Below are 15,641 nucleotides of genomic sequence, written 5' to 3' on the forward strand. Positions count from 1 at the left end.
GACTTCTGCACAACACAAGAAGCTGCATAATCGATATGAGGCCTTGTTCAAGGGGAACCTGTGAAATTATGGATGCCACATGTGCCTCCTTCTCAGGTCTCATGCTGTGATTTTAATGAGTAATCGATAGCCAAGGCCTGTACTGCTTTGTGGAAAGAGAAATACTTGGGAATGTCTCACACTAATAAGTTACAGGGTTTGAAAGAGCATGGTGTGCTTGTGGTTTTAAATTTCTGGGGTGATAGGACTGCAAATCCTATGGGATATTTTGTGCCCGATTAATTTTATGGACTTCATTGGGTAAGTGTTGATTTATTTGCTGAATAAAATATCAATTTAAATGTAGCTCTCTGTGCTTGCTAGTTTGTGGACATGGGGTGCCATTTTATTGGCTTATGCAGATAGCTCACTGAATTTTTTTTTTTTATCCTTTAATGAAAATTTCCAGTGCAGCTGCAGTTTTGCTCTTCCTTGTGAGTGTGTGTCAGCAGCAAGTGCTCTAGCACAGCAGCTCACAAATAGCTAGAAAGAAAAGAGCTTATGAAAAACACTGTCAAATCCACCAACTTTTCAGAAGGTAAACACAGCCATGCAGAAGCGTACCTTGTCTGGCAGCCACAGCTCTTCACAAGGCAAAACAATAAAGAGAGAAGGAGATGTAATGGCAGAGGCAAGAATGTGCATGAACTTGGTTCCTCTCCTGACAGGGACGGGCTCAAAGTACGGTCACAGTCACATGCTGTGGTCCAGCTAAAAACTCTTAATTTGAAGTAACCTCTAAATCACGTGTGCATAGTCTTCAAATGTTTACCAGAGTACCAACAACATCCTCTCAGTTTTCTTCTGTCACAAATAGCTCAACTTTTTTCTGCTAAGGAAAATCCATTAAAAACTGTAGAGCCAGAGCAGGGGAACTACTTGTTCATCAAAACACCTAAACGTGAGAGGAAAGGATCCAGTGAGGAACAGATCATTGAAAAAGCACTCTCTATAGCAAAATGTTACTTCAACGCTCAAGTTAAAAACATACCTGTTGCACAGACTGATTCTGGAGTTTGCGTGGCATGGGAATGGTATGTATCTCACACAGCCCTCTCTCATTTTATTTCAATGCTAGCTGCTGGTCCTCAGTGGGAAATCAGCAAGAGGGATTGCAGCAGCTCTCCATCGGAGCCAATTGTGACAGGATTGGGACGATACAGCACGAGTTCCTGCATGCCCTGGGATTCTGGCATGAGCAGTCGCGGTCTGACCGGGACGACTACGTGTCCATTGTCTGGGACAATATTCAGCCTGGTCAGTCACTTCCCTGCTTTTCTTTTAGCTGTGCAATAGCCCGCCCAGCCATCCTTTGGTGGTCATACTGTTCTCTTATCTGGACTTATTTTTCAAAGCCAGCATATCAATGAATTAAGTATCAAGTGACATCTGTTTGGGACAAAAAGCCTTGTTTGTTGTTGCTGTGGTTATTCCTTGTGCCGCAGCAGTTCCCAATGCCCTAACTGGAGATCTGAGTCCTGTTATGCCACATGTTGTACAGAAGAGCAGCAGAAGAGAACAATTTAGTTTGTTTAAATGAATACTCCAAAAGCACTGTTACTCTGGGAACCATTAACAAACAAAAAATAATTGGAAAAAAAATCCCACTCTGGATAACCCAGTGTAATGAAAACCAGTAGAAATTCTCCACTGAAAACACCACTTGTCCTCTTTCTCCCTGGCCGCTGCACCTGGTGTGGGCAGTGCAGAAGGGGTGTGCAGGCAGGAGAGACCCCTTTCTAGGGTCTGCATCACACAGGCAGTTACTTCAGCGATGCAGCTTGTGAATGCAAAAATTGATGTATTTGGCACAAACCTGAGCGCTGGCACAGGGTTCCTTGGGACTCTTCTCAGTCTCTGCGTCTTCAGCTTGTCATCATCCTCTATGACTTTCAGGTAGCTCAGAAACAAAGTTATACACACAGACTTGATGCTTTCATAACACAGGTACACACAGGGGACTGAAAAAATAGATAATGATAAAATCTAATGCATTCTTATATTTAATCATGATCAAAAGTCAGGTGCATATGAAAGTATATATTATGGAAAATTACTTAAACTCTTTTATTTGTTTTCCATTATATTTTCCTGAGTCTTTAATGACAAGTTGAGCTATTGTCGGCCATTTGAAACTGCTGCAGCTTTTTTACACTGACCAGAAAAGAGTTACTGTATTTTGACTAATTTAAAACTTTTAAAAGTTTACCTTCCATTTTGTAGTCAGGAATGTTTTTTTGCTCACACTCCAGAAAATATCTGTGAAGTTAAATTCTGGAAGCTCAATCTGACAATTGTAACTTGTTTATTGTGAGCTAAAATGACCAGCAATTAAACATCAGAGAATAGACATTAGAAATAGGGAAGCATTGCAATTACAAATTGCATTAACTCAAGTACTGAAGCTCCACTTTTGGGTATCACAAGCCCATCAAAGTTAACGAGTAGTTTCATGGGGAAAAGATTTCTGGTAGCAAAAAATCTTTGCTTCATCCAGCAGAAGTCATCGTTATGTTCCAGTGGCTGAAAGAGGAAGGTAAATAACTCTGCACTAGAAAAAAATAGTTTTACAGAGTAAGTACAAGTAAAAGACTACAAAAAAATACTTCGGGATCTGATGGATTCTTTGTCACTTTAAGCCTGTACCTCAAAACTTGATCCTCTTGGGCAACAATCTTTCCTTTTATTTTTCCCGATAAGGTAAAGATCATAATTTCCTAAAATATAATGATACAACATCAGACTCCCTGAATGTTCCCTATGACTATACTTCTGTGATGCACTATAGCCAGAATGCATTCAGGAATGGAACTGAACCCACCATCATCACCAACATACCAGACTTTATGGACGTGATAGGACAGCGAATGGATTTCAGTGATTATGATCTCCAGAAGCTGAACCGGCTGTACAATTGCTGTAAGTTTCTCCATTTCTTTAAAATCTTTTGCTTCTGGCATTTGAAATAGATGAGGGTAATACATACATGCTAGACTCATCCAGGCGCAAGGGAAAGAGATGCTAACGTATTTGGAGAAGTGAATTGTGTTAAAACCACCAGAAATAATAGTCCAGCTAGAAATAGCATAGCCCTCCTGCAGAAACACTGCTGAGTAGCAGAGTTTTCTGTGCAATTTTATCTGACCTTTATTTAAAAACCAGCTTCACTCAGCAGCTGATTTTTGTTCATCCCTTGGGTGGCTGTTTAAATGTGTGCTTCTGCACAGAGCCTTTTGTTTTTCCCCCTCATCATTCCACAGCTGTTACTCAGACACTGTACAGAAATAAGTATCTTTGCTGTGGCTATCATACCTACCCTGCTCTCATGCAATCTGTGAGACAGTGTGTGTGTTCATGCAAATAGGGTACAGATGCTGTTATGAAGAAAATGAAGGCTTTTTACATTTTTATTTTTAGTTTCAAACACAGTCTCTTACAAAAGCGGTCAAAATAGTTATTTTGCTCATGTGGGATTTATTTTAGAAAGTTGAGTGAAACTAAGAGCCAGAGAAATACAGATAATTCTATTACCAAACTGGAATATAATTCTGTAAATGTGACTGCATCAAATGACCCCTGGCACTCAGGTGAAAACTTTTACTCCACTGCCTCAGTATCCCAAGTAGTGACTACTGGTCTATAATTATTTTTTAAGCCTCATTTTACAGATACCATAAATAATTATCAAAATGTTTTATTTAAACAGTACTTTTTTAAAGTGTACAATTCTGATGAAAATATTTCTGTTCATGTAGGTCTAAACTGAACACACATGCAGCCTTAGCTTCTAGCACTTGGCACACAGTCAGGTGTTATAGAAGGTGCTTACAGCTAAGGATGTCTTTAACAGTAGATGGGTCCTTCTTCCCCACCATTAATCTAACATACTTTCCATCATTCTCATGCATTACATAAATACTTCACAACATTATAACTGTATTCTTAACTGATAGGCACATTCCCCAAGTGAAATAAGTCCCAGTCTCGTTGAAATTAGTGACAGAACTGCCACCCCCTTCAGTGCGATCAGGATCTGCCCCGCTCCGCAGTCTGTCCCTTGGCTTCATATAGTGTACATGATATTCGCAGAGCCCTAAGTGGTCTTCACTATTTGTCTGAGTGGCCCCTGTGCCAGGGAGGAGGGGTGCTTCACAGGTCCCAGCCCTCGCCCCCCCAGCTGCTAGACTGACCCTTTCAGGTTAGAGGGGAGACTGAGAACGCCAAAGATGGTCTGGCAGATAGCCTCCCAGAGGAATCAAAAGATTATTTCTGTTAATGAACATGATTTAAGGGAAAGTTTAAGTTGAATGCTAAAGGCCTTCTAAATTTCTGAATTTCTGCTAAAGGTTAGGAAATTGCATTAAAATGGAAAATTTGGTTCCTAAATTAAAAAAAAAAAAAAAGCATGACTGATGCTTTCATGCTGTTCTAATCTCTTCAGGCCTGTCTTTCACACCATATGATAACAGTAAATTTTAGTATGCTTTCCCCTTCTAGCATATTACTTAACAGAGCTGACCGTGAGGTTTCCCTCAGCCACTGGAAGTTAGGACTCAGCACTTGTCCCCCGTGTATTTTCTTCTGAGTCCAGCCTTTCACTATGTACCAAGAAAGTACTTGGCTTTTGGTGCAGATGGAGTTCCAAACCTGCCTCAAGCAGTGCCCCATTCCCCTGTTTCAGGAATTAATCTTAAAAATGCATCATAAACTATTGGGTGTTGCTTTTCTCTCTGCCTGTTGTTTAGGTCACTACTCTGTGCTACTCAGCACTTTCTAAGTAAGGTAGATAGACTGCTTTCCTGTTTGGGCAAATCAATTTCATAACTTGTTTTGTGTTTTGCTTTCAAAGAGTTCTTTCATCTAATAATTCTCTATTTGTGTTTACCTTCTTCCCAACACCCTTTCTTTCTTTCTTTCTTTCTTTCTTTCTTTCTTTCTTTCTTTCTTTCTTTCTTTCTTTCTTTCTTTCTTTCTTTCTTTCTATTTAGTGCGGAAATATTTTCTTAGTTTTTACAACATTGTACCAATATTGTCATAGGTATCAGTCATACAATACTTCTGATAGCCTTGCAACCTCCAGAGGATTGTTAGATTTCGATGAAGACAATATCTCAGCAGTACAACTGATTTGGCAGCAGTTACTTTAGTGCTTCCCTGAGCTACAGCCTAAGTGAAGCATTTGGCATGCCACTGAGGTTGCTTTTTGTGATACACAAGGTCCTTTTTGTGGTGCAATGAAACCTTTAAACCTGCCACAATATTTTATACATAGTTTGAAAAGCATTTTATTAATTATAAATCATGGCTGGTGTTACACAGAGCTCAGACGTGGTACAATGGGAAACAAAACTAGGAATAGGGATAAACCTGGACTGTCATCCCTCACCCATCAAGGGTTTGCTTTAGACAGAGAAAATATTTCATACAGTGTTTTCTCTTTCCTATTCAACTGCACAGTCTTCTTTCACTTAATTTTTCACTTGTTATATGCAAGACATCTTAAAAGTTTGTATGAGATGAGATATCCACCGGTCTCAAATGTACCTGTGCCAAATGTTTGGGTGGTTTGGGTTTTTTTTTTTTTAATTCAGTGTTTTGAAAATCAAGGTTTTCTTATTGCAGTAAAATAACTTCTGTTCTACTGTATTTCAAAATAAGCACTCCAGCAGATACATTAGTGAACTTTTATCAAAATCTGTGGCCATGTGTGGGCTGGCCCAAAGAAAGCAGAGGAATGAAAGGGAAGTCTCAGGACCTTTTGACTGTGTGAAGGTTGGTGGATTGGGGCTGGTATTAGTGTTCCTTTTATAAATAAAAGATGTGATATGATAATTAGCTGGCATCCTCCTGTACTTGCTAAGTGCCCAGAGTGGTCCTGAAAACATCTTATTAATGTCAGTGTTAATCACGAAATTCTTTGAGCTCCTGAACATTATACATATGAATGTTGATGGTATTTGAAATTGCTGATTATTTGGTGTTTAGTCTTTCTCTGCTCTTCGCTTTGGTCATTAAGAATTAAAATGTATGTCGTGTAATAGAGATTTACAACTTTTTTTTTTTTTTTTTAAATGTTATAGCCTCTTCCCTAAGTTTCATGGACACATGTAGTTTTGAACTTGAAAATATATGTGGCATGATTCAAAGTTCAGATGATAACAGTGACTGGCAGCGTTTGTCTCGGGTTCCTGCTGGGCCAAATACTGATCATACTAATATGGGAAAATGCAAAGGTATGAGAAAAAAAAAAAAAAGTTCTTATCTCTTTAGGAAGTATTTTCTGCAGAGGTATGCAAGTTGACTTTGATCTTTGCCTTGTTCCCTGTTTATTTGTGGGCAAATTACAGTTTATTTTTTAACTAAGCAACATAAATCTACATACTTAGGGGCATCATGTGATACATTTGATTTTCTGCTTATTTGAGAGGATGGAATGTCCTCATCTCTTGTGATCTGTTTTCTAGTCTTAGTGTCACACCCTGACAAGAGAACTATGTAAAATGTTCTAAACTATGGTACAGCTACAACAGAAGGACTGCTGCTTTTCTGAATAATTGCTCAGTAAGTCTTTGGAAAGGACTGGGATTTAGAAATTATGTATATTATTAGGGCTCAGGTGAACACTTAATTGCAGAATATAGTCAGTTATTTCTGAGCCTGTCAGAGAAGATTTCATGTGTTCAGGAGCTTAAACCAGTCCTCAAGTGAGAGTCAACTGTGAGTTGCTGGTGCTTGATAATGACTAAAAGCCCATGCTTTTGAGTACAAATTGCTAGAGACAGCCAAATGAGGAAAAAAGTTGCCAGAAGAACAGTTCTGCCTCTTGAGAGTGTAAACAGGTAACAGACCTCAGTCTGAGGATCTGTACAGGGTGTACCTTACCCTGACTGGACCATGTCTTCTAGTGTTATTACCATGCAGTGTTAAGAATACCAGTAAGCCAGAAAGATTTTGTTTTCTCTCTCCTCTACTGTTTCTTTCTCATTGACTTTTGACAGATTCTGGCTTCTTCATGCATTTCAACACCAGCGTTGGAGCAGAGGGAAGCACAGCTATCCTGGAGAGTCGAATTCTGTATCCCAAAAGGGGCTTTCAGTGCTTACAGTTTTATTTCTATAACAGCGGTCACGAAAGTGACCGGCTGTATGTCTGGGTCAGGGAGTATACTTCAGCCCATCCGAACGGTACTTTAAGACTCATTGAAGAGATAGAAGGTATGGAATAAAATTGAATTTTGTTTTAATCTATACTCAGTATCCTTTCCAAAGTACTGGGGAAAAATATTGTAGCAAGGTGACTCATCTCCTAGTGTTAGTCTTTGATTTCTTCTCTAACTATGTAATTGGTTCCCTGCTGGTGAAATTATACTTGACGGATCCTCTGTCTGCTGTTTTCCTATAATATAATCAATTACCACAAATTACAAACTCTTGCGTTATCAAGATAGTTCTCTCACCAAAACATCTAAAATTCCATGAGCAGTTATTTTAACTGTTCTACAATTGCTGGTATCAATAGCAACAGATGAAGTGGGTCATTAGAGCAAATTACAATGAATAAGAAAGTCATAATAAAGAAATGGAAAATATAAGTGCCCTGGAATACCTAACATACCAGTTTAGAAAAGATAAATAAAATTTAACTTCCTTTTTAAGCAAGGTTTGAAATAACTGAATTATATGGGCAGCAGATCATGATCTGAGTTGTAGTATGAAGAAAAGTTCTTGTGGTTTTAGGAGTCTATGGCCTACAGAATGAACAACTGAGGTCACTTAATGGGCAAGAGCTCTTTAAGCTAGAATTGCCAAAGTCACCTTATGATTAAATTACTTTCTCAAATATTTAACTATTACTTAGTCTCCATTACAGCTACAGATACTTCAGTCTTCTGGTTATATAAGGGTCTGAGTAAGTTGTTTTACTAAATAGGTATCAAGGCCACTCTTCTGACTCTTTTTGTCCCTTCAGGCTCAGCTACCGCTCATGCCTGTTTGTCTTTTATTTTTTCCAGTCTTTTCTTCAGCCTGATGCTTTCATCATCCCTGCCATCAGGAATCCTTAATATACATGATAGGGCTGCTGAGGCAGATGTAGATTTCAGATCAGTCCAAGCCCTACTTTGAACACTACTTTGAAGCCAAGGTTAATTTCTCCACACTACAGCCTTCACAAATGCTCCTGCATGTATGTTAGGTCCCGGTTCCCATTCCTGCTTTCTCAAGTCTGTAATTTCCTTTTAAGTCTCTGCTCTCATATGTGTGTCTAAATGGGCACCCTACTTGACAATCTCTGGTAAAACTTTCAGGAATGGTTTAAGATAATTTTTTCCCCCAAGCTGTTTCACTTCTCTCATGGGAGAAGTTACCCTCACCAACGTAGTGAACAAACTGGAAGAAACAGTGACCCTACAGCCCTTTCCAGCCATGATCCTGGCTGAGATGCTCATGGATTTGTGCTGAATCACCACACTTGAGAGGCTGAGGGACAAGCCCAGAACCCTCTCTGCTGGTCTGTGCCAGCTGTGGTTGCCTTCAGCTGGGGAGCAGGGGAGGCGCTGGCCGTGGGATGTTTCACAGCACAGTAGCTGATGTGCTCATTAAACATGTGTCAGAAACCCCGGTCTTGCATATGATCTATGCAGTTCAAAAAAGCTTTAGTTTATGCAGAAGAAAATTTAACAGTTTTTTTTTTTTTTTTTTTTTTTTTTTTTTTTTTTTTTTCCTCCTAATTATAACGGTACTGAAAAATGGCAAGAAATTAAGATTCATATCTGAGATCTATTGTGTTGTGTTTAGAATTGTTTGGAAAGCGAAGTGTGAGTTTTGTACCTGGGATTGGCACTGCTTGTTCCATAAAAGCATCTGAAAGTCTTCCACCCAGCTGAACATAAACCAGACAGCAACAGAAACTGTTTCTCTGCACATGCTATCAACAAAGGATGTCCTACTTTCACCTGCCTTACGAGGCCCCTGTGCAGAGGTCCTTGCTTTTGTGTACACTGCTCTTGGGGTCAAGTGGAATTTGCTAGTTCATGAACTTTTGGATGCAACATTAGACTCACAGTGAGGTGTTATTACATGAAATAAGTTTTGCAAATGACTGGCTTTAATTTGAACTTAGTAACATTAATCATTTGATGGGTGAACAGAACTTCTTCATAGGCAAACTTCCGCCAAGCCAATTAAATATGCAAAACCAATTGCATGAACAAATCTCATAGTTCTAGGCTTCCAGAATCCTCTGTAGCATTCTGTGTTGAGACATGCTGTTATTCATCTATTTAAATATACTTTGCTCTGAATTTTTTTCTTTTTAATAATACAGGTGACAGCCATCTTTGTGAATTTAATTATCACAACATTTATGCTAATTTAATGCAATGCCCTTTAAAAATATAAAAGGAAAAGAGTCTTTAAAAAACATTAATGCTGTTTTCACTTAAATTAAAGAGCTTCTATATATATTAAATCTGTTGAAAAACCGAATTCAAAAAATATGGTCTTGCACTGAAAATGTAACATCTACAGGAGAAATATTCCATCATGTCAGTGCCAGCAGAACTGAGAAATTCTTACATAACATTGGTATAGGGTCTGTAGACGTGTGCAGTGTTTGACTAGTGCTTACTCAGAAATCCCTACCCTTGTTTTTCAGGTTCACCTGCGACTTACTGGCAGCTCCATCATGTTTCTTTGAATCTCACAAGTAAATTCCGGGTTGTGTTTCAAGGAATGAGAGGAAGGGGCTCATCAAATGGAGGCCTCTCTATTGATGACATCAACTTATCAGAAACTCAGTGTCCCCACCACGTCTGGCATATCAGAAATTTCACACATCTCCTCAGTACAAGTCCAGCAGGGACAGCAGGAATAATATACAGTCCACCTTTTTACTCTAGTAAAGGATATGCTTTTCAGGTCGGCTTGCAAGTAAATGGTACCACCAGTAACCCATTTAATTTAGGAATATACTTGTATTTGATTTCTGGAGCAAATGATGATCATTTGCAATGGCCTTGTGCATGGCAACAAAGTACCATGATTCTGCTTGACCAGCATCCTGATATTCGTCAACGGATGTCAAACCAAAGAAGTATAACAACCGACCCTTTGCAATTATCAGGTTAGTTAAAATCAGACATGCCATCCAGTATGCTTAAAACACAGCACAGCCAAAATATAAGGAGTGAAATTTTCTCACTGTGTAAATTAATGCAGTTTTTCCAGCTTCTGGAATGTTTCATTTGCTCTCAGCAACAATATAATTGATCCACAGACAAGGAAAAAATGAACATACAAGTAGGTTAAGCTGGGACCCTGGATTTCAAAGTTGATTTGCCTAAGAAACAGGTGGATGATCGACTCCTAAAATTTCTTTCAGATGCTTTGTGAAGATGCATTTATATCTGTTTTTAATGAAAACGGAAGTTTTCCAAAAGACTTGAAAAGAAAAACACTGAGTTAACAATGCACACAGTTCACACCAGATAAAAGTACAGCTATTAAACAAATCCCCACCCTCCTTGTAAAAGGTACGATGGTATCCAGGGCAAACCTCCAGATGGACAAAATACTGATTATGTAAGCTGTACTCCTTCGAGGTGTGAGAAGATAAAGAGCAATTGTCCACAATAACTCAGATAGGAGGCAGATGAGGTAAAGATGTAACTCTGAGAAATGGTAGGAATCTCTATAAAGAGAGATATTGGAGAAACCCACCATATTCATCATTGGATAAAGGTTGGATTTAAGCCAAAATTAGTTTCTACATTGACATAAGGGTTTTGCCGAAAGAAACCACCTCCATCACTGAATTAGTTGGCTGGGCTTTCAGACCTGTAACGTTAGTGAAGGAAGGAAGGCACAAAACTGTCTAATTCACAGTATTATTTTTAAAATGTCATGATTTTCATTAATTTTTCTATGATACTGTCTCTATGTGAAAACAAAGGAGGTGATTTAGAAAAAGTAAATGTCCTCCCCATAAATGAAAGATGCACCACACCAGTGCTCTCTGCTCTTATGACCACAGTGCTTAGCCCTTTTCTTTCCCTACCCCTGTGGACATGCAGTCTGTTTGTACTCTGCTCCTTCTCCCTTGTTTATTGATATAATACTAATAGCCCCAGATTCCCAAGAGAAGCCTTGTAATTCCTGCCCTTTCTCTAATCAGTAGAGGTGTTGAAGCAGGCAATTTCTTCTCCCTCTGTCAGATACTTTCATAGACAATCAGTCTCAGTTTTAAGATTTAGAGTAGGGTTTGATGGAGGGAACATCTGTGGCCTGTGACCATTCTGGTGGTTCAAGTACCCTTTGCCCTACACCCACATCAAGAGATGCTCTTTTTTTGGGAAGCCCTGAATAGTTTCATTTTACAGATGATTTATGTGCTACTCATCTTCTTGCCCACCACACTTGAAAAGAAATAAAAAGAAAATGCAACAGGTTTTCTATCTGCAAATACTGTAGGCAGGTTCAGCATTGCTCCTACTCTTTGAGTTTCAGGTAATGTATTGTCTCCTCCATATTCATGGTATCCATGAGCAACTCAGCAGAAGCAGGGAAAGTAGGATGCACTCTGTCTTGGTTGTTGAGAGAGAGGCCTCAGTACTACTTTTCAACAGAGATTACCTGAGAAAGAAGGGACCCTACTGAGAAAGAAATCCAGAGTGGTCCCACATTCACATTCAGTTAATTTTTTTTCCAGGTTCCTCATCATCTTATTTTTGGGATAGGCCAGATAAAGTGGGATCCATAGCATCTTTTTCCAATGGAACTACATTCATGAGAGGTCCAGGAAGTGGAACGAGTGCATTTATAACTCATCAGAGACTTAGAAGCCGCAACTTTATTAAAGAAGACAGTGTTTATATTCTTTTAACAATGGAAGGTATGTAAACCTATTCCTTACAATTCAGTAAACATGGAGTGTCACATACTTACTAAGCCACTAATGCTGCAGATATAAATACACATGATATACTTTGCACATGAGCAGTTTTGGAATTATGTGTGTATCTAAAGTCAAATCACATGTTTGAATAAATTTGTGGATAGGTACATCCACTGTATAATTCCTTTATCTCATGTGAAGGTGTATAAAATGATGCTAATCCTGTGCAAATTATTTTGAAGAGTGTACTTTGAATAAAATTGTCTGCTTCTGAAAAACTTTAGAGGACATTTCCAAAATACATCATGGTCCTGAAAGGTAAAAAAGACTATTTATCCATTATACCTGTGGACAGGCTCTTTGCTCTTTACTATTAGAACTTATCATTAGAATAAGAGGAAAAATAACATGAAGAAAAGGCTTTATTTCTTGTGGTTTTATCGTACAGATATATCGCATCTACTATCAACTCAGCCAAGTGCCACCACCAAGCCCACCACTGCCGCCAAGCCTACCACTAGTTCTACCACCACCACAACTATCACAACAGCCTCAGTCACCCAGACTGAAAAGCCAGAGATAGAGGTTCCAGATTTCTGTCCAGACAACCCTTGTGAAAATGATGGTGTCTGCGTTATTGTAGATAGAGCACAGGTGTGCAGGTAACTGCTGTTATTCATTCTCAAATGCAATTTTAGGATAATTAAAATTTCTAGTAGAATAAGTCTTTGTTCCTAATGAAAGGAAAGACAGACCATAGCTGATTAAAACAAATATTTCCAACTGCTACTGTGAGACTAAACTTATGACCAGTTTGGGCAACAAAGCTCCTAACCTCAACATTTGACCATTCTGAAGTACTCTGCTTGACTTCCCTGTAAATTATATTTTAAATGTGTTTATCATTTTTGGTAATGTATTAGTCCAATGTTATAAGTTGGACTGTGCATCTCCTTAGATGCCCCTATAGCAAAATTTAGAAGAGTTAAATTTAAATGCAGTTGAAACAAAGGAGCATTTGTATTAGTAGAAAAGATGCTTAATACTTCTTGGGCAGAAATCAGCATAGACATTATTTTAGAATTAGATTCAGAAATATCATGTAGTACAAATTATGACCATGAATTACCAAAATGTAGTTGCTTGCCTTTGAAACCAGCAGTGAAGGCTGAGGACTAAAATGATTGTTTGCCCTGCAAGAAAACTAATACCAACTTTTATTTAATTCTCTGTGGATACATATATGTAACCCACCTGGCTGATTAGCATTGTTCCAGCTCTCAAACAAGCTCCAAGGCTGAAGATAGTAAACTTCTGTGATGCTGTGCCAGGGCAGGTAGACTCAAGGAGTGCTGTGAGGCAAATGTCTAAAGACCGAGAGCAACAAGAGTCAGGATGACTCATTAAGTGTTGTATCTCCCCATTTAGAAACCTTTTAAAAACCAGTTCTTGTGCAACCCATAGGAAGCAGGTCACAAATATCAGTAAATGTCAAGAAGCTGTTCCAAGAAGACCAAAAAAAAAAAAAAAAGCTGAATGTTATGCCTGATTTCAAAATTATGGGAAGAGAACATTTATTTTCTGATGTCTCTTGACTGTTTGAAGCTCTAGTGCCTATGTGACCTACTTTCCATCCTAGACAAGTGTGTGACTGGCAGTCAGTTTCTGCTTTGATTTTTTATTGGGAAACAAGGGGGAATGCGATACAGAACTCTTTTTAAGCTGAATCACATGAAGTCCTCCAGTAGTCAGTATCTTTGCAGCACACTGCAAATGGACTCATTTTCAGGGTTGAATGGAATTCTGAATAAATGGCTTAGGCAGGAACTTAAAAAACAATACATAAGGAACATGAGAGTTAGAAAGATAGGGGCAGGTGTGCACTGAGCAACACGGCACATATGGTTTTTTTCAGGGAGATCATTGGGTCTCTCATATGCTCCCTATAAAATGTTTCAGAGCTGACTGTGATGCTGGATAAGGTGAAGGAATCAAGGCCTGAAGGTTGCTTTTAGTCCTAAAACCAGATGACTGCTAGGATGTTAATAGCTTTTCTTACCTTCTTCTTGGAGGAGGGCAGAGGCAGCTCATACAAGTTCTTTAAATTTGAAAATAAGCCCCTCCTAGCAATGAGAAGGTCTGATCCGAAGGCACCACATCTCCCACTGGAGAGGCGTTGAGCAGGGAAAGGAGAATGTGGTGGGAATGCCTTCAGCTAGCTCAGTCCTTGAGCTAGGGAATTCTGCACCTAAGTTTTGGTTCAGCTGCTATCTGGTCAGAGATGCCTTGAGAGTCCAGCCTGTGGTCTCCACTCCATTTATCGCATGGGTTTGAAGGTGAGCTGAGAAATAAACCCGAAGAACATGTGAGGAGACAGGAGGATGAAGTTTGCTGGAGGGTGGTAAATGTGGTTTGAGTGAATAAAAACAGCAGTGTAAAGCTTCTGGAGCAGCTGCCCTAAGAGTTTATTCAACTCCTTCCTATAAAGGCTTTTTAAAATTGACTGAGTGAAGAAGATAGAAGGGCTTTGCATAAAAAGCTGAGCATAACAAAAGGCATCAGGACATGAGGCTAATTAGTAATAGTAGAAAAAAAATATTACAAGACGTTGGTCCTAGTGACGGATATCAGCTTCATGGAGCAGAAAATGAGCTTTCTATCAACAGAAGTGCTATAAACTTCAAGAACAAGGAAGCAAATAAGTGAACTGAGTGATCCAGAGGGAATCTCTACTGGTAGCAAAAGACAGCCATTCTGTAGGAGCAGCTCTATTGATCAGATGTGGCCAAGCGTTAAGCAGTCAAAAGGATCAGGATGGCGCTTGAGTTTTCTGGCAAAGGCTCTCTCTGAAGTGACCTGTAAAATAGTGGGAAACTGAAAGAAGCACATCCAGATGTGTAAGGACAGTGAGCCACTCAGGACAACTTTAAAATAGAAGTCCGTTTTAAGATCACTTCATTATGCTTTGGGATACAGAAGTAGTGCATCAGAGATGCCATTTTTCTTAAGTAGCCCTGTTCATGACTTTAAACTTCAGGTGATAGCACATGTTTCTTCTTTTACTTTCTAGATGTCCAGCAGGTGACAACTGGTGGTACATGGGAGAAAAGTGTGAAAGGAAAGGTTCAACTCAAGAAAATACTATAATAGCTGTTTCTTCAACCATAGCTGTGTTTGTTGTAATGCTTATCATCACTATCACAACTGCAGTGTGCCTTAAAAAGAAATACAGCCGTGGAAAGGAAAACAGGGAGAGCCTGAGTCTAGAAGAAGTAAGTATATTGCTCTTCCAACAAGTATGTATATACACACACATACATATATATATATTTACTAAATGTTAAACAATTGAAATAAGTAAGAAGTAAATTGGAAGACATCACAGTTTTGAAGTGTGAAGACTCCAGTTTAGGAATTAAAGAGCTCTATTAAGTGCTACTAATTTATCAAACATCAAAAAGCCACTTCATTCAAAGCCTGTTCTCCTCCTCCTCCCCCACCACTCTTTCTGCCCCCATGGCAGCCTACATTGAGTGTGAGAGTGTGAACAACGGGGCTGGTTTTCAGTTTGTAACTAAACCATGTTTTCTGCTTAGTGGACTTTTATTTCATCTATTCCTGCATTTTCTACTAAAGATCTCCCCTTGAAACACCTGGATGTGGTGCTAAAAATCCCAACCCAAAAGGTCAAAACAAAAAGCAAATCCAAA

General features: G+C 39.0%; 1 protein-coding gene across 1 annotated transcript in view; it reads left to right on the forward strand.

The window, feature by feature from the left end:
• Window positions 1-15,641, forward strand: part of MEP1B (meprin A subunit beta) — a 28,190-nt gene that overhangs the window by 11,998 nt on the left and 551 nt on the right. The window contains exons 7-14 of the mRNA XM_026842058.1: window positions 1,118-1,296; window positions 2,740-2,958; window positions 6,120-6,272; window positions 7,038-7,253; window positions 9,694-10,161; window positions 11,746-11,928; window positions 12,380-12,593; window positions 15,002-15,203. Coding sequence (XP_026697859.1) covers window positions 1,118-1,296; window positions 2,740-2,958; window positions 6,120-6,272; window positions 7,038-7,253; window positions 9,694-10,161; window positions 11,746-11,928; window positions 12,380-12,593; window positions 15,002-15,203 — 1,834 coding nt within the window. The remainder of the gene's footprint in view (window positions 1-1,117; window positions 1,297-2,739; window positions 2,959-6,119; window positions 6,273-7,037; window positions 7,254-9,693; window positions 10,162-11,745; window positions 11,929-12,379; window positions 12,594-15,001; window positions 15,204-15,641) is intronic.

This window comes from Athene cunicularia (genome assembly GCF_003259725.1).
Source record: "Athene cunicularia isolate RWA chromosome 2 unlocalized genomic scaffold, athCun1 chr2_part1, whole genome shotgun sequence".
Taxonomy (NCBI): Eukaryota; Metazoa; Chordata; class Aves; order Strigiformes; family Strigidae; genus Athene; species Athene cunicularia.